General features: G+C 41.5%; 1 protein-coding gene across 4 annotated transcripts in view; it reads left to right on the top strand.

Moving 5' to 3' along the window:
- Window positions 1–19,001, top strand: part of osbp2b (oxysterol binding protein 2b) — a 69,094-nt gene that overhangs the window by 24,375 nt on the left and 25,718 nt on the right. The window contains exon 1 of one of the 4 annotated variants that reach the window (XM_079419565.1): window positions 10,113–10,393. The exons of the other annotated variants lie outside the window; for them this stretch is intronic. Within the exon in view, the coding sequence (XP_079275691.1) occupies window positions 10,171–10,393 (223 nt within the window). The 5' untranslated portion in view covers window positions 10,113–10,170. Of the gene's footprint in view, window positions 1–10,112; window positions 10,394–19,001 lie in introns of those variants that run through there. 4 annotated transcript variants of the gene reach the window in all.

Raw genomic sequence — 19,001 nt, 5'->3', positions numbered from 1 at the left:
ATGTTTTGAATGAACATTTATTTAAATATTTTCAGTTTTTATTTAAATATTTAAGTTTTAATAAATTGTTTTTGTTATATATTTTTTTATATTACTATTTTGCTTTAATTTATTTATTTTTATTTCAGTTTTTTTAGTCTCAGTAATTTTAGAACTTCAACCAGTGATGGTCAAACCTCACAAAACATAAGACCTATTTTATTTCAGTTTTCAGCTTAAATTCAATTACAGAAAAATATTTTTAATAGTTTTCGTTAACAATAACAAAACAAATTTGATACAAGTTTTGTAGTCCATTTCAGATATATGGTGGGGAATAACAACTTCAGTTTCAGTCTTTTTCTCACACAAATCTATTGTATGACTTGAGAAGACATGGAATATGATGCACAACCTTTTTATGTTCAATGAAAGAAAGTAAGATTTGGAACAACATGAAGGTGAGTAAATGAGTTCACTAACACATAGCCTCCAAAGAGATATGGACTAAAAGCAACAAAACCTCAGCTGAATATGTGTGCGTGAGAGCAACATGTTTATTTGTGCTTGAAGTGGTTGTAAATAATCAGTCAAGTCTGATCAGGGCTTCAGTAATTGGATTGCTGTCTCGTGGCTCTTTTAGATAAGATGTCATCTGTATCTGATTATTGTCTCTGGACCGCTGTAACTCAGTTTCCTCATATTTAGGCTCACACTGTTTTCCAGTCATTTGGTTTAACTATCATCATCATCATAATTTAGCAGATCAGAGGCATCCGAGTGTTTTTGTGCCAGTAATGCACTCTACTGTGTTCCAGCAAGGTCAGTGGTTCTCTGCGACCTAAGGGCTGGATTACTGCCAGGGTCTCCAGGGCAAAAGGGTAAGAGAAACTGAGAGGAGAGACGACTCTGTCACCTAAAGAGGAGTGACTTGTAGTTGGTGTTATGCTGGTGTGATCTGAGGCATGTTTTCTCACCACTCATGTGTTCTGGTAGCAGGCGATCTGTGTATAAACACTCCTGATGCCTTGTGTATCTGTTATATAGACTTGCTGATTAATGCCTGGTTTATTTGCTCTGTGAATATTGGCTCCTATGACTTTCACAAGGATTTAAGAGGTGTGTGTGTGACTGTATGATTCATCGTTGGTGTTTTTATCGACAGGCTGCTATAATTGCAAGAGGGCATTTGTCTGAGATGTTGTGTCAGGCTGTAAGCAGGGACCAATCAGCATATTTTAAGCTTGCATCTAATTGGCTCTCTGTCTCACTGATGGACTTGTGTCTCAGGTTTACGTGAAAGAGCATGCACTTAAGTGAGAGCCTAGTGAAAATGTATTTTATTTTTTGAGAAACTTAATTTTTAAATAAAAAGCTAAATCTATGATATCTTTATATTTTAAAAAATGAAGTATTCATGCATAAGCTTTTAGATCAGAAGGTCTTTAAGATCGCAGTCAAGCCAAATACGCAAGCATAAGGGAAATAATGCAGGAAAATTAAATTAAATTTTATTTTATTTTAATATTAAGTATCTACTCAAATCTAATTTAAATATGAAGCATTTAGGCATAAGCTTTTAGATTCCAATGTTTTTAAGGTCATAAGAAATATTCATTCAGTCTTTTTTTTTTTCATCAAATTTTTGACTATTACTGTGTACAGAAGTCTGCAGGATGATTTCACATCTCTGTTCACAATCCTGTTCTTCATTTGAAGAGTATAGATTTGTGAAGTCTTATCCTCCATCTAAATATGGGTCCTATAAACACTCCTTCAGAATGTGTTATTAAACCTGTGATTATGTTCCTGTGATTTTGACTTTCCACTTTTAGACTTTTCAGATCCTACCTCTGAGAGAAAGTGTATCTCTGGCAGATAAACACACACACACACACACATACTTCTACCCACAGTTCTGTGCTTGACACTGTGCTTTTTAAGCAGTGTTGATCTGAACTCTCTTGAAATGATCATAAAATGGTAGTGGCAGAAACATTTATTTGTTCATTTTCAGTTATTTTTCAGGCCTCCATTCATCACACACTAAATTAACTCAGAGTTTCTTTAATCGTTTAACACTGTGGTACTATTTAAGAGTTCATGTTTCAGAATGTGTCCTGTCCTTCAGTGGATTTTTTCTTCTGCTGGGTTTTAAATATAGCCTCTCCTCTTTTATCTTTCAGATCTGTATTTCCTCTGGAACGCATTTCTACCCATCGATCTCTCTCCCTCTCTCTCTCTCTGCCTCTTTCATGTCTAACTGAATATGATCTAGGTGTCAACTATTAAAACAAATTTCAATTTAATAGTCTTATAGTTAATTTTTTAAAGTAGTTCCATTGCGACTGTTTGAGCTTGGCTGCAGTCTTTGTGTTAAAGGTGTTATCTGTAGTTATGCAGGATGTATTGAGCTGCTTTACTGATCGATCTGCCATAGCAGCCTGGAGACATCCTGCAAGAGCGCCTGCTATGTGCTGCTCTGGTATCGTTTTTGCTAAAATGCAGTCTGCGATGAGATAATTTATGGTTCAGCTTCAGCTTATGCATGAAGGCATATTTGAGCTTGATGACTGTAGTACTTGAGTAGGAGACTTTTTTTGGTCATCCACGCCTACTTGTATAGGTTGGGGGGTAGAAACCAAAAAAAATACATGAATATTTATGTAACAGCATGGCCAGGCTCTCCACCCTGTCAACTATCACGATCAGCTTCGCCTGAATTCTAACCACGCGCACCTGCACCTCATCACCACCCTCATCAAGAGCACCATAAGAGCACGCACTACAGTCACTCCTGTGTCCGATCTCGTTGACACAACGTGGACTCCTACCCAGCCGTCATTCCGATGAGTATTACCTCTAAATCCTTACCTGTGAAACTTACCTTCTGTTCTCCGTCCCGATCTCTTGCCTTGGTGCTCCTTATTAGCATTACCCCTCGAACCTAGAGAGAAAGAGAAGAGGAATTAACCCACGTCAAGATCCTGTGAAATCCCATTAAGGAGTGTACTCACCCTGCAAGCTCAGTTACTCTCCAGCCTGCCACGATCCCTTCAATAAAGTCACTGTGTGTTCACCTACCTTTGTGTCCGTCTGCGTTCCGTAACAGAAGATCGGACCAACACAGTCATCACGATGAGCACCACGGACCCATTCCAAGAACTGATCGACTCCTTGAAGAGGTTACTTACCCAGCCTGTTCCTTCATCTCCACCACCCGCCTCACCAGTTCCGTCCGTCACCAGTTCTCCTTCTCCGGTATTATTCGCCAGTCCCATGGCCCGACCAGCGCCCTACTCTGGTGAGCCCGAGGAGTGCAATGGCTTTATCCTGCAGTGTACATTAACTATCAATCTCCATCCTCAGATGTTCACCACCGAGCAGTCCCAAGATTGCATTCATCATTACATCTCTTACCGGACCGGCATTGAAGTGGGCAGAGACCATCATGTCCCAGGCAGGTCCCGCCACGCACTGCCGACACACCATGTCACCAACCCTGCCATCTTATCTCCGTCTCCAGCTCATAATCAGCCAGAGCCCATGCTCATGGATGCGTTGCATCTTACACCTGCGGAGAGACGAAGGCGTGTACAGCGGGGTTTATGCCTGTACTGTGGAGAGGCCACTCACCTGATCCACGAATGCCTCACTCGTCCTACTCGTCTCGCGGTGAGTGGCATCAGGCCCACCTTTCCTAAAATGAACCACTCGAGCCCAAATAACCTTTGGCTCCACTTCCCTGTCAGTCACCGTCCTCCTCGACTCCAGTTCCGCGGGGAACTTCATCGCCGGGTCTCTCTGCAAGCAGCTCCAGCTCCCGACCATCGCCACCGAAAACTCTTACCAACTTCAAGCCATAACTGGTAAATCCCTTTCCCGTCGTTATATCAATCGATATGTTGGCCCTTTACAGCTGGGCATGGGAGTTTTACATCAGGAGCTGATACATATGCTGGTGCTGGAGGACTCGAGTGTGGATGTCATTCTGGGTCTTCCCTGGCTGATTCAGCATAACCCTGTTATATCGTGGAGCACCGGAGACATTCTGAAATGGGGTAGTTGCTGTTTCCCGCAATGTTTCCCTCAGCTGCCACAGCCCACACCGAGTACTACCACTACCCTGCCTCTGCATGCCACCTCCATAGAGAGCCCTGTCGCCCTACAATCTATGGACATTCCAGCCGAATATGCCCACTTCGGTGATGTCTTCTGCCCAAAAAGAGCCTCCCAACTACCTCCACACCGGCCATGGGACTGCGCGATTGATCTGCTACCGGGTGAGTAAGTACCACAAGGCAGGATCTACCCGCTCTCTATCCCTGAACGGAAGGCCATGGAGGAGTACATTGAGGAGGCCCTCAAACAGGGATACATCGCACCATCTACCTCCCCTGCTGCTTCCAGCTTCTTTTTCGTCGCGAAGAAGGATGGTGGCCTCCGTCCCTATATTGATTATCGGAAACTGAATGAGATCACGGTGAAATATCGCTACCCTCTTCCTCTTGTCCCTGCCGCCTTGGAACAACTACGCGGAGCCACTGTTTTCATGAAGTTGGACCTCCGCAGCGCATACAACCTCATTCGAATCCGGAAGGGGGACGAATGGAAGACCACTTTTGTCATGCCTACCGGGCATTATGAATATAGGGTTACGCCCTATGGACTCGTCAACGCCCCTTCCGTCTTCCAAGGATTCATGAATGAGGTACTCCGGGAGTTCCTCCATCGCTTCGTCGTTGTCTACATTGACGATATTCTCATATACTCCCGGAGCCTGACCGAACATCGTCAGCACGTTGCGGAGGTCCTCCAAAAATTTAGAGATTATCACCTTTACCTCAAGGCTGAGAAGTGCACCTTTCACATGTCCACCGTCCACTTCCTCGGATACATTATCGATAGCAGTGGCATCCGCATGGACAAGGGGAAGGTGGAGGCCATCACGACCTGGCCACAGCCCAAGACCATCAAAAAACTCCAGCGCTTCCTTGGATTTTCTAATTTCTACCGCCGATTCATTAACAACTACAGCACTGTCACGAGCCCACTCACCGACCTTCTCCGAGGTGGGTCGAGGACTCTAGCCTGGAACGAAGAGGCTGCCACCGCCTTTCGACTCCTTAAGGAAGCCTTTACCACCGCGCCTCTCCTGGTCCATCCCAATCCTGATCTGCCCTTCATCGTGGAAGTTGACGCATCGACCACAGGAGTAGGCGCGGTCCTATCTCAGCAGCAGGGGACGCCTCCCAGACTCCATCCATGCGCCTTCTATTCCCTAAGCTCAGCCCGGCGGAACGGAACTACGACATTGGCAATCGAGAGTTATTGGCCATCAAACTCGCCTTGGAAGAATGGAGGCATTGGTTGGAGGGGGCCTCACATCCTTTCCTCGTACTTACGGATCACAAGAACCTCCAGTACCTACGTGAGGCTAAGCGGTTGAATCCAGGCCAGATGGGCTCTGTTTTTCACTCGGTTTGATTTCAAGATCTTCTATCGTCCTGGGCCCCGTAATGTTAAGGCAGACGCCCTGTCTCGAGTCCATACCCCTGAGGAAAGGATGGAAGAACCAGAGGGTATCCTGCCTACTGATATCATCGTAAGCCCGATTCAATGGTCCTCTCCGCTAGTTGCCTCTGCCACTCCACCAGCCAATCCGCCGGGCTGCCCTCCTAACCACCAGTATGTTCCCAGAACTCAACCACGCACACTTCCCTTGGTACTGGCCACCCAGGGGCCAACGCGACTCTCGCTGCTACAAGATCGCTTCTGGTGGCCTAATATGGCAAGGGACGTGAGAAGGTTCGTTCGGGGCTGTCCGGACTGTGCCAGATCAAAGAGTACCCGTCATCTTCCTGCAGGTAAACTCTTTCCTCTACCTATTCCCAACCGCCCATGGTCACACCTGGGAGTGGATTTCATTACGGATCTGCCAGCCTCGGAGAACTACACCTGTATCTTGGTAATCGTGGATCGTTTCTCCAAATTCTGTCGCCTCTTACCACTCTCAGGTCTGCCCACAGCCCTTCAAACAGCGGAGTTACTATTCAATTGTGTGTTCAGATATTATGGCATTCCAGAGGACATTGTATCCGATAGAGGTCCGCAGTTTATCTCGAGAGTTTGGAAGGCATTCTTCTCCCTCCTAGGTGTGACCGTAAGCCTGACGTCTGGATACCATCCACAGTCCAATGGACAGACCGAACGCAAAATCCAGGAGATAGGGCGATAGGGCGATTCCTGAGAACCTTCTGCCATAGCCGCCAGAACTCTTGGAGCCAGTTTCTGGGCTGGGCCGAGTACGCACAGAACTCGTTATGCCAAGGCTCCACTGGACTCACGCCTTTCCAATGCGTACTCGGTTACCAGCCCCCTCTCTTCCCATGGTCAGGTGAACCCTCCGACGTTCCTGCTATTGATCACTGGTTCCGAGAGAGCGAGAGAGTCTGGGACGCGGCACACCATCAGCTGCAACGGGCAGTGCGCAGGCAGCAGATCGCAGCCGATGCTCGTCGATCTGTCACTCCCACAGAGGGTATGGCTGTCTACCCGGGACATCAGACTGCGCCTGCCCTGCCGGAAGTTGAGTCCCAGATTCGTTGGTCCCTTCACCATCCTTGAGCAGATCAATAGAAGCAATAGATCACATACAAGCTCCAATTACCATCACAATATAAAATTCATCCTACCTTCCATGTCTCACTCCTAAAACCCTTTTCTCCTTCTGTGTCCCCAGAGCCTGGTCCGGTCGAGGAACCCCCTCTCCCGCTTATCCTGGATGAAGGCGCCGTCTACAAGGTTCGTGAGATCCTACATTCCCGGCGCCGTGGTGGTAAATTGGAATATTTGGTCGATTGGGAGGGATACGGTCCCGAGGAACGCTCGTGGGTCGTGGAGAGGATGTTCTCGACCCGACACTCCTAGTTGACTTCCACACCGCACATCCTGAACTTCCAGCTCCACGAGGTCGAGGCAGACCACCACGTCGCCGGGGTCGACCCTCAGGAGCGGGTCGTGGAGAGGGGGGTACTGTAACAGCACGGCCAGGCTCTCCACCCTGTCAACTATCACGATCAGCTTCACCTGAATTCTAACCACGCGCACCTGCACCTCATCACCACCCTCATCAAGAGCACCATAAGAGCACGCACTACAGTCACTCCTGTGTCCGATCTCGTTGACACAACGTGGACTCCTACCCAGCCGTCATTCCGATGAGTATTACCTCTAAATCCTTACCTGTGAAACTTACCTTCTGTTCTCCGTCCCGATCTCTCCCTGTCCGCAGATCATCCAACCAGAGGTCTGCCTCGTTCTGCCATGGTGCTCCTTGTTAGCATTACCTCTCGAACCTAGAGAGAAAGAGAAGAGGAATTAACCCACGTCAAGATCCTGTGAAATCCCATTAAGGAGTGTACTCACCCTGCAAGCTCAGTTACTCTCCAGCCTGCCACGATCCCTTCAATAAAGTCACTGTGTGTTCACTTACCTTTGTGTCTGTCTGCGTTCCGTAACAATTTATTTTCAAATGTTATATTAGCCATAGCTTGAAATGCAACACTTGCTGAGTAGAAAATGCGCATGTGTTGGTCTTTGAGTTTGGCAAATTTGCTTATTTAGATGGAAGCATCTAATGATGGAATCTAAAAATGCGCAAAACGATTGCGGTCAGAAGATCATGTATTAATTGTGACAGACCTGTCTCTGGTGTGCCGTCTCTGCCCTTCATTCTCTTCATCTAGTAGCTACACTTTTTATTTCTGTTGCCAATTATCAGAATGAGTCACTGTCGCTGTTAGTCTTCAGCACAGGAACTCAGTGCTGGTAAGTGCTGGTCTGAAACGGCTGCGTAAGGGGAAGGTGAAAAAGTCTTCTCTTTTTTTAGCATGGAATTAAAAACGTTTCGTTTGATTTGGGGCTAAAAATGACTAAAAAAGAGTGGGTGCAAACACTTTCACATGTCACATGGTTTCAATTATAATTGCCTGGGTTATTGTATGTGTGTGTGTTAGTATGTGCTTAGCGTGTGCTCTGGCATTCATTTTGTTTTGTACTTGTCAGTGTAGATAAATTGAATTAAGCTTGATAGATTCCATGTGTGTTCACACCCACCCACACACACACATTACTGAAGGTGACCTTGGAGTGCAGCAATAATGCAGTAATAATTGCACAGTGGCAGGTGATTCTTTTGGTGTTTCTGTGTGTGTGTGTGTGTGTGTGTGTGTGTGTGGTTGTTACAACACATCAGTGACCTTGCCCTGCTTTAAACAGAGCATTGCAGCGGACACAGAGCATTGCTGGGACTGAACAGAGTGCCATCTTCTCAGCGATTATTTTCTGGACAGAATGTGTGTGTTTCTGAATTCAGGAGAGCGGTCTCTATATTTACTTCCTAGCGGAGGTCCAGAAAATACTTTTTTGAAATAGCTATAAATTTATAAAACTATAAAAAAAAATCTAAATGGTCAAAATAGTCATTAAAGATAAGAATATTGGGCCCAGAGAGGCAAAACAGTGGTGTTTGAGAAAAAAAAGAAATTAATCAGTTGAGCTCATTGAATATGTATATTAAAAGGTAAGATCAGATGTTTTATCAGGGTGTGACTAAGAAAAAATGCTGTATGGGGGTTTAGGGTTTTCCTCTTGAAGTCTGGACCATTTATATATTTGGCTTACAATAAGTAAATAACAAAGCTAACAAACAATGTACATAATAATCAAAACGTTCTCCTCATGAGCACAGAACATTAACTAGTAATTTCAAAACGTTTATCTTTTCTTGCCATCTATGAATACTTTATAATAGTAATAATAAATTTTAAAAACGTATATCATTGTTTATTATGAAATGCTCTTTTCATGCTGATGAATAATGATAAATCTAGTTGAAAAATCGTCTTTTCACATACCTGGTTTATTTGAACGGCTAGAGTCATATATGTATGACAGCTAAAAATAATTGTATTTTCTGCAGTGTTTTAGCAAAAGTATCAATGTATTTTGCTGCCAACTGTGTTTCTGCGACAGTTGTTAAAATAACTGTATTATCGTAAATCAAAAGTCTGTAATAAATAAAGAATCAAAAAAAAAAAATAACTGTATTATTGTTGATGCACTGCTCGCTCTAAATTGAAGAAACAGTAAAATAGTGTTACCATTGTCATTATGTCTTGCGGTCCAGTTGGAACCAGGTTCCCTATTTGAGGACCCTTGTTCTGTACGTTCTATATATTTACTAGGCACTATTAGAATTATGATCAAATAAAACCTGATGAATGCAAAGTTCAAAAGAAGAGCATTTATTGGTAATATAATTGTCTAATGCAGTGAAAATGATGCCTAACTGAGGGATTATTTCAATCTTTGTTTTGTATTATTAGTTTTAAGAATTTCATAATTCATATTCTTAATGTTTCAAAATTGACTGTGTTAAAGTGTGTTACTGAAATTCATTTAAAAAGTAGCAAAATGAAACTAGGTTTCCTAGAGCTAGTCTAATGTGACCTTTATGTTACAAAAAGAAGAAAAGAAAAAGCTGAAATTTGTTCAGTTTTACTAAAAATCAACCCTTGGGGCGTAAAAAAGTTCCTGTAATTGAAAAAACATATTACTCTCAGTACTAAACTCAGGATAGCCATTGCAAGAGATGTGTGTGTGTGTGTGTGTGTGTGTGTGTGTGTGTGAAAGCAAGGACAGAAGGTGTGTTCAGTGGTCTATACCAGTCAAGACAGCAGTGTACTGCAGACTACTGTATCCCTCCCTCCCTCCCTCCCTCCCTCCATTCCTCCCTCCCCTCGCTCTGTCCTACTCTACACTGCATTAAGCTGTGCATGAGGAGAAGAATGCCAATATGCTGCGCTATCCGAGTATGTGCGTACACGTTCTGAAGGTGAGGCGGGATGGCGAGGATGTGAAATCAAGGCCGTTAAGGTCTATAAATGCGCTGGCTCTAGAGAGAAGGGTTTGCTCCGTTGCAGCATGACGGCGAGAACATGTGCATGCGCACGCATGTGTGATGCCAGATGAGAAGACTCAGCAGTGTGGCCGCTTCCCCCTGCACTCAGCCAGCTGAAATAGTAGTCCGGCATACTTCCTGTGCAGCGGTTGGTTGCGTAAGTGTATGCGAGTGCGTAAGGAGTGGAGAGGAGGGAAAGAGGTGCGGCAGGCCTGTAGCGTGGTGGAATGAAGAGTGGAGCATGCTGGGGGCCGGGAACGGTGCGCTCCTTCTGCAGCTCGGGCTGCCTGAGCCGCTTCAGCCAGGGTCAGTGCGCTCCCGCCGGAGGAAGAGGTGGAAGAGATGACACTTCCTCATCTTTATCTCATGCTCCTGCTCCTCTCGCTCTCGTACGGGCCCCGACTCGCTCCTCTTCATTCTGTCATCTCCTGAACCTCACCTGCCTCAGAGGTAGGATATGACCGATAAAGCTCTGGCTGTGTTCTGCTTTGATCAATGTCTGTGATTTTTGATCTCTTGGGCTTCTTGCAAGGCAGTGTGGGGTCAGCACTTCCTCGCCCAGCTTCATTTTGGTGACCAGAAGTTGACTGACGTGTCCAAGCACACTGTAACGCCCATAGCTGTGGAGCTTGTCTTTGAATCGCTCTCCGAATTGTGGTTGTGCGTAGATTGAAATGTTCCTGTCAGTATTGTGACTTGCGAATAAGCCCTTCTTTAGTACAGGACAGCTATTCAGTCATGACGTCAATTTGTAGGCCAAGTCGTCTTTGGGAGTTTGTAAAAATAGAGATTTTAGATTTATGAATAAAATAAGGTTTGTGGTTAACATTGTTAGAATTGCACATTATGTCGTACCAAAAAAAAAACATGCTGTCATACATCAGACATGAATTTTGAAACTGTTGTGTGCTTCAGAAACATAAGTTGCTACATATCAAAAAAATTTTAACGTCTTTTTGAATGACTCTTATTCTCAGCAGAATTCTCAACATATTATTACAATTTAAAATATTTTGTTTCTATTTAATTTCAATTATATTTTAAAATGTAATTTACAGTATTCCTGTGATGGCAAAGCTGCCATTAATCATTCTAATATGCTTATTTGGTGTTCAAGAAACATTTCTTCTTATTATCAATGTTGAAAACAGTTGTGCTGCTCAGTATTTTTGAGAAAACGGTAATACATTTTCCCCCGAGATGCATCGACAAACAGAAAGTTTAAAAGAAGTGGATTTTTAAAAAATCTAAATCTTTTGTAACATTATAAATGTCTTTACTGTAACTTTTGATCAGTTGAATGCACCCTTGCTCGGTAGAAGTATTAACTTTTAAACCGTAGTACAGCCTACAACTACCAAGGATGTGAGAGTTTGTGCTTCTTCATTGTATGTAATGCTGTTACATGCTTAATTCAGCAGTTTGTTGACATATTTATAGAGCATATAATTAACCAATAACCAATAACTGTAATTGTTTTATTTTTGTCTGGCGTTCTCCGATATCCATTGGCCCCGTGTTTTTTACCAATGAGAGTGTGATCTGTTTCAAATAAATGGTATACTGCACAAGGTGTACTTAGTAATAGTGGTCTTATGTTACAGGGCATGAGTGTCATGACCCTATAGTTACAGCAGTGAGATCAATGAAAAATTCCTGAGCTCCTCATGCAGCAGCTGTGTGACCTTCAACAGAATGTGATATGAGATATAGATGAAGCAATGGGGTAATAATTAAATTAAGTGGTCTCATATACTGTCAATCTATCGGGGACACAGGGAAATCTATCTATAAATAACTTTAAATTATGAGAAATTTTTTAAAATGGAAAAATCAAGCACTTTAGCTTTAAAGGGATAGTTCACACAAAAATGAAAATTCTGATACTTTCAGAAATGAAAGTCAGTGTTGTTGGTTACCAGTGTTCTTCAAAATTTCTTCTTTTGCCTTCTGCAAAAGACAATCATACTGAATGATGACAGAATTATTTTTATAAACTTTAGTGAACCTTCCCTTTAAATGGACAGTTCAGCAGTTTTTTTCAAAGAGGAAGTTTAACACTTATGAATTTTTGACAAAAAGGACATATTGTGACATATTTCCTGATTTTAGTGGTCAATTTGCTTTTTAAAATAATATTTTACCTTTCTCGCTCTCTGGTCATTTATGGTCTTTTAGTTATTGCATCATTAACAGATTTGCTGTGCTCTACGTTTTGTGTGTGAGAGAGACTTGTGGGTCAGAGTGACATTGAAATGAAGGAAACATTTCCTCCACTCATACAATGGCCTACATGGGAGTATATGCAAACATTGTTAACCCACTGAAGACATTATTGCATAATTAAGTTAATGTGTGGTGATGCCCCTTTTATAACAGGATTGAGACACAAGCTTTCTGTCCATCTGTGACTATTGTGCTGATATGTGCAAAACAAGCATGCAGATTGTAATCTGTGACTGTACATACGGCTCTGTGAATGTGTGATCTGTTTCTTGTTGACAGTTGTCAGAGTGATAATCTTTGCTCTGATTTTGAACTGAAAATGGAGCACTTGTCTCCTGTACGTCCTCCACACAAAAATTAATAATGCAGTTATAAAGCAGCCTGTTTATTTAGTCAATAACCTTCATATGTTTTTAGAAAACACCACTTGTCAGCTTATTAAGCTATAAATACTCATTTTCTCTGTCTGTTGTAAGTTAGATATGAGGGTGAAAGATGTTAATTATGGTGGTGTGCAGTACGTTGAGACAGTTTTACAATATGACAAATCAGTTATGCATGTGGGTAGCTAGGATTAAATATATGCATTGCATGTCAGGGAAATAATTAAATCATCTTTTGCACATACTATTGGCGGAAAATTTTAAGTCTCAGAAACATTTTCAAAAGTTGCTTTAAAAGAGAGCTACACAAATATCGGTTACTATTCTGCAATTTAAATAATAACCATGTTTTTTGCTTCATTAGACAGCACATTTGTAGTTAATATGCATGCCTTCTTTGGTCGTTCAGGAATTTAAAATGATAGCTGGGATGATATTCATTTCAGTGAGTTTCGATTCAGTGAGTTTATGTAATCGTTTAAATCTGCAAATTAGTTCATTGGGTATCAAAATTCTATTAGAAACATGATGTAATGTCATTGTCACTGTTGTGTCATTAAACCCTGCAAGTTCATCGCAGCTCTAATTGTAGTTGTGTTAGTGACCATTAACACCTTAATACTCAGTTTAGACATCTTACAGTCAAAAGTAGTAATTTACAATGAGAATGCCTGTGATTTAGTTAATTGTTGGCTTGTCATTATAGGACTGTTCGTTCTTGTTTGGAAAATACTGTTTCTAACAGTAAGTAATGCTGATACTCAACAGTGATGCCAGTCCTTATATAAAGTATTACATTGATTAATCACCATGCTTTGAAATCAGTACATCACCTCTATTCTCATTCATTCTGAGAGAAGTAGCACCACTTTTAGAAGGATTTACAAGGATCTTCCCCAACATATGTGCTGCTGCTCTCAGATGTAAAAACTGAGCATCTACAGAACCTTGGTGTGAAACCTTACCTTATAGTTTTTATTTCAAAAGTACTTTTTTATTATGCACATTAGTTGGGGCCAACCCTTGATTTCTGTCCTAACAGGACCTGATCTGTAAATAATACTGTGTGGTGATTGAAAGTAGAAATGACTGTGATTATTCAGAGTCCTTAATCAGGTTTACCGATTTGTCAATCAAGCTATGGCTGAGACTGTCTAGAGTCACTCTCTCATTATCCTTAATGGATCTGATTCCACTTGAGGGATGTTGAGTTTTGCTAGCAGAACAGCAGTGAGGAAACAGGCACGCCAGCACCTGTTTTTCTCAGTACATTTAAATGTGCATTTATGCTTTTATCCAAACCAATGGAATGCCATTTTCAATCTGTTCCAACCACTACAGAGTCTATCAAACAAACATAGACGTATTAGGCCTACAGTATGCCTCCCTGAAAGATGCAAGTCCATAGGCGAGGAAAGATTGTCATGTCACCACTGATTCTGACAAACTCTCCAGATGCATGACTGAGAGTATTCTTAACAACTGCATCAATTGCCTGCTACAGAAATTGTTCTGTATTTTAAGGCCTTGGAACTGCAGAGGGTGGTGAAGACAACGTAGTCCATCACAGCACCCAGCATCCATGACATATATTCAGATAGATGACTTAAGATAGCTGGATCATTTTTAAGGACCCCAGGCGTCCCAATCGTTGCCTTTACAATTTGAGAAACAGAAGTGCCCGGGCACAGACCAAAATGCCTATTGCATAGCTTCAACCTCACTGCTGTAAATCAATTACAGCAACCAACTTTCCAAAAACCTTGCTTTTGAATGTTCTTTTATGGCTGTTGACTCTGTTCAACAGTATTATTCATATTATAGGTATTTTTATGCAATTTGTTTTACTTGCTCCTTTATGTACAGTAGGGAAAATAATTATTTGATCCCCTGCTTATTTTGTAAGTTTGCCCACTTAAAAAAAGAGAAGGGTTTATCATTTTTATGGTAGGTTTATTTTAACTGATAGAGACAGAATTTCAAACAAAAAATCCAGAAAAAAAACAGCATACAAATGTCAAAAATAGATTTACATATTAGTAAGTCAAATAAGTATTTGATCCCCTACCAACCAGCAGGAATTTTGGCTCCCACAGATTGGTTATGTGCACATGTGGAACACAGATTAGTCCTGTCACTTTAAGAAGATACTCCTAATTTCAGACTCCTGTCCATAGAATCTGTATATTCCATTCCAACCTCTCCACTACCATGGGCAAGACCAAAGAGCTGTCAAAGGACGTCAAGGACAAGACTGTAGATCTGCACAAGGCTGGAATGGGCTACAAGACCATCAGCAAGAAGCTTGGTGAGAAGGAGACAACTGTTGGTGTGATTATTCGGAAAAGGAAGAAATGCAAAACAACCATCAATCGGCCTTGGTCTGGAGCTCCGTGCAAGATCTTACCTCATGGGGTAAGGATGATCATGAGAAACTACACGGGAGGAGCTTGTTAATGATCTCAAGGCAGCTGGGACCACAATCACCAAGCAAAACATTGGTAACACACTACGCCGCAATGGATTGAAATCCTGCAGTGCCCGCAAAGTCCCTCTGCTCAAGAAAGCACATGTACAAGCCCATCTGAAGTTTGCCAGTGAATATCTAAATGATTCAGAGAAGGCTTGGGAGAATGTGCTGTGGTCAGATTATACCAAAATTGAGCTCTTTGACATCAACTCGACTCATCGTGTTTGGAGGAAGAGAAATGCTGACTATCACCCCAAGAACACCATCCCTACAGTCAAGCACGGAGGTGGAAACATTATGCTTTGGGGCTGTTTTTCTGCTAAGGGTACAGGACGACTTTACCACATTGAGGGGCAAATGGAGACCTCAGCCAGAACACTGAAGATGGGTCATGGATGGCTCTTCCAGCATGACAGTGACCCGAAACATACCACCAAGGCAACAAAGGAGTGGCTCAAGAAGAAGCAGATTAAGGTCATGGACTGGCCTAGCCAATCTGTGAATAGAAAATCTGTGGAGGGAGCTGAAACTTCGAGTTTCCAAGAGACAGCCAAGATACCGTAATGATTTAGAGAGGATCTGTAAAGAGGAGTGGACCAAAATCCCTCCTGAGATGTGGGCAAACCTGGTGACCAGCTACAAGAAACGTCTTACCTCTGTGCTTGTCAACAAGGGTTTCTGCACCAAATACTAAGTCATGTTTTGCTTGGGGATCAAATACTTATTTGACTTACTAAAATGTAAATCTTGTTTGACATTTGTATGCTGCTTTTTTCTGGATTTTTGTTTGATTTTCTGTCTGTATCAGTTAAAATAAACCTACCATAAAAATGATAAACCCTTCTTTTTTAAGTGGGCAAACTTACAAAATCAGCAGGGGATCAAATAATAATTTTCCCCACTGTATTGTTCATTTTGACACCAAATTTGCACTTATTGCTTCTTATTAGCTTATAGTATTATACTTTTATTATATGTGTTTATGTTTTTAAAACATTGCTACTGTACACCATTATATTGCCACAGTCATTGTCTGTTACTTCCTAATAACTCTTTAATTCATTTAACACTGTTTTTTGTTATTTTTATGCTCATTTCTGGCAGGGAGGCATAGTCTGTAGATTTCTAAGTTATTGAAGTTGTTGTGGAGGTGATATACATTAGTTTTAGGCTGTATGCTTCACAGACTCTGGCTGGAGAAGATTAAACACTGCCATCTGCTCATTGCAGTGCTACATAATCTATATCTGCATCATCATGTTTCATCTGCAGCACATCCACCTGATCTGGTTGTACAGGTGTTGATGTTTTCATTCTTCTGCAGCTTTTATCCCTCAAATATATGAAAGCTGGTGAGATTGCATCCATAGATCCTATAAAAATAATTGTAAATAATCATACAAGTTGATGCACACTTGATGTGCTTTCTAAAAGGGTTTGGCAATTAGGAAATTCTCCTTTGACATGCAAATTCTTTAAAACTTGAAAACTTTTAAATCCTAAGTGAATGTGAACTATTGCTGGCAGTGGCATTACTACAGTAAATCTGGATGTATGAAACCAGCTTATACATTTATTAATTCATAAGTAATTCCTTTGTCAGATTTAATACCACATTATTGCAGGCTGGTAGATTGTGCTCCTTGACATATTCACCATACATCATACTTAGTTTAATGTTCCTATTTCAGGCATACAGCTGAGCTCAGGAAAATGTAATGGTCAAAAGGTTGTAGAAAATATGAAGTGCAAACATACATAGAGGGGTTTAGAGATACAGGATTCTATTAAAGTACCATTTGATGTAATAATTATTCTATCATCTGATGTTAAGCTTGGCAGTATGGAAAAATATACGAGGATTTTTAATGTCTTATGGCCGAGCGGAGGAGGGAAAATCAATTATCCGGAAGTGAGGAAATGTGTATTTAGGGTGGAGCTGCTGGAGAGAGCAGCAGTAATGAGCAGAGAGATGCAGGTCACCTGAATTGAGTCAGACTGTGTCGCTGCATTACGGAGACCTCGCTGTGTTTGGGCAGGGTGGATCGCTACGAGCGTGAGTTGCCAGGAGATTGAGTGTGCATGCTGCACCTCCGGACACCAGCTGCAGAGCAAGTGCGAGCGGGATCTCAAGGTGAATTGCTGTTGTTCATCTCTTAAACCTCATGTTATGACCGCCCCCCCCCCCCCCCATCCTTGCCATTAGAGGCCAGCAATACACTCGTATTTCAAACACACTCTCTTTTTTGCCTCACACAAACATCGCAAACATTTCACAAACATTAACGCACACACTTTCACAAAATACTAAGTAAAGTAATCTTTGCTGTTTGGTATTTTTATTATCTTCTAATGCGATCTAAGAATTCTATATTGTTACTACCTTCCACACATTGTATCACAAGGGTTTGTTGAATCTTCTGAGGTTTACTTGCATCAGTGAAACTGCTACCTCAGAGGCACCTTCTTCCATTTTCGTTCAAGTTTTATTTTCTTGTAATTGTTGGACTACGCAAGCAGTGACTCTATTGTTTTTTTTTTTGTTTTTTTTATTTTTATACTTCGGTGGATTGTTGAAAATATGAATGTGAATCAAAGAATGTATTTGAACTTGAATCAAAGTGCTAAGTTTTCTGTTTGATTACATATTGCTTGTTGAAAATATCACTGTGAACTGAGACTGCATTTAAACTGGAACCAGAAAACAAAGTTTTTCCTCTTTTTGTTTTTTTTTGTTAAATACAACTTTGAAACTATGAACCTGAACTTACTTTGTGTGGGAATTTAATTTAAATTATTTGTGTAACCGGTGGCTTAAAAGGTACTCAGGGGAAAACAGTTATATATGACAAGACTGAGCTTGTCTGGTGCCCGAACAAATCAGAATAGACTGTTAAATTTGTTAAATTAGGTTTTTGTAATAGTTAATATTCTCTCCTTAATCTGGTAGAATTTTTTTCAGCGCCTGCCACAAGCTGATGTTAGATTGTAAATAAGACAGATGGTGGCAGAAAGATTTGTATGTGCATGTTTGCAGTTAATTACTACTACTTTCTCTGTAACATCACTTTGTAAATAGATATTAGTGAGTACAGTTTGATGACTGTGATATGTATTTAGAAACAGACCTCAGCTGACTGTTGCTGTGTTATACCAAGTGTTATAAAATAGCAAGCCACCTTGTCCTTCTGTCGGACAGTTCCCAGACTGAGACGCTGCTGTGGCAATGAGCTATAATCTCCAGCACACAGCAGATTTACCCTATACCAGCTGCACATTACCCTCAGACCTTCATCAGCAGCTCTTCTAAAGCTGAAAAGTAACAGGGTGAAAACTACTCTAAATGTAAAGCTGTGTGGGATTTTTTTGGCTATAGATCAAGATGCTCAAGTGCTCAAGATTAAAGCTAACAGAGGACGGGAAAGAGATGTTCGGTTTCGAATGAAACACTAATGTGCTACATACTGTGTGGTATATAATGTATATTACTTACAATTAGTTTGTGAAATAATATGCAACAATGATAATATATATATTAGGGCTGTCAACGTTAACACATGTGATTAATCTAAAAATTTTAAAGCGTTAATATTTTTTTAACGCAAATGAATCGTTAGATAAGGTTTGACCCCAACTTTTTGCCGTCATCGCAGCGCGGAAGAAAATAATTGCCTGCGTCCCAGTGTACACGCTATCCATCCTAAATTGTATGTGATATTAGTAATTTTCAATACTATTTAGGGCAGATAAGGTGGATAGTATGCACATTGGGACGCAGGGTTTGTGTGATTATGAGGCGCTGGGCTCGACAAAAGTGAAGCAAACGCGGAGAGAGAGAGAGCGAGTGTCCAAGAGAGAGAGAGAGTGTGCGCGAGAGATATGTACGGTGGCCACGAAGTGCAAAACAAATCAGGATTCTGAAAACAAAATAACAAATTACAAACGCAAATGCAAATCTAAAAAACAAAATAACAATTCA

This window comes from Barbus barbus (assembly GCF_936440315.1).
Source record: "Barbus barbus genome assembly, chromosome: 6".
NCBI classification, from domain to species: domain Eukaryota; kingdom Metazoa; phylum Chordata; class Actinopteri; order Cypriniformes; family Cyprinidae; genus Barbus; species Barbus barbus.
This window is presented reverse-complemented; position numbering and strand designations above follow the sequence as displayed.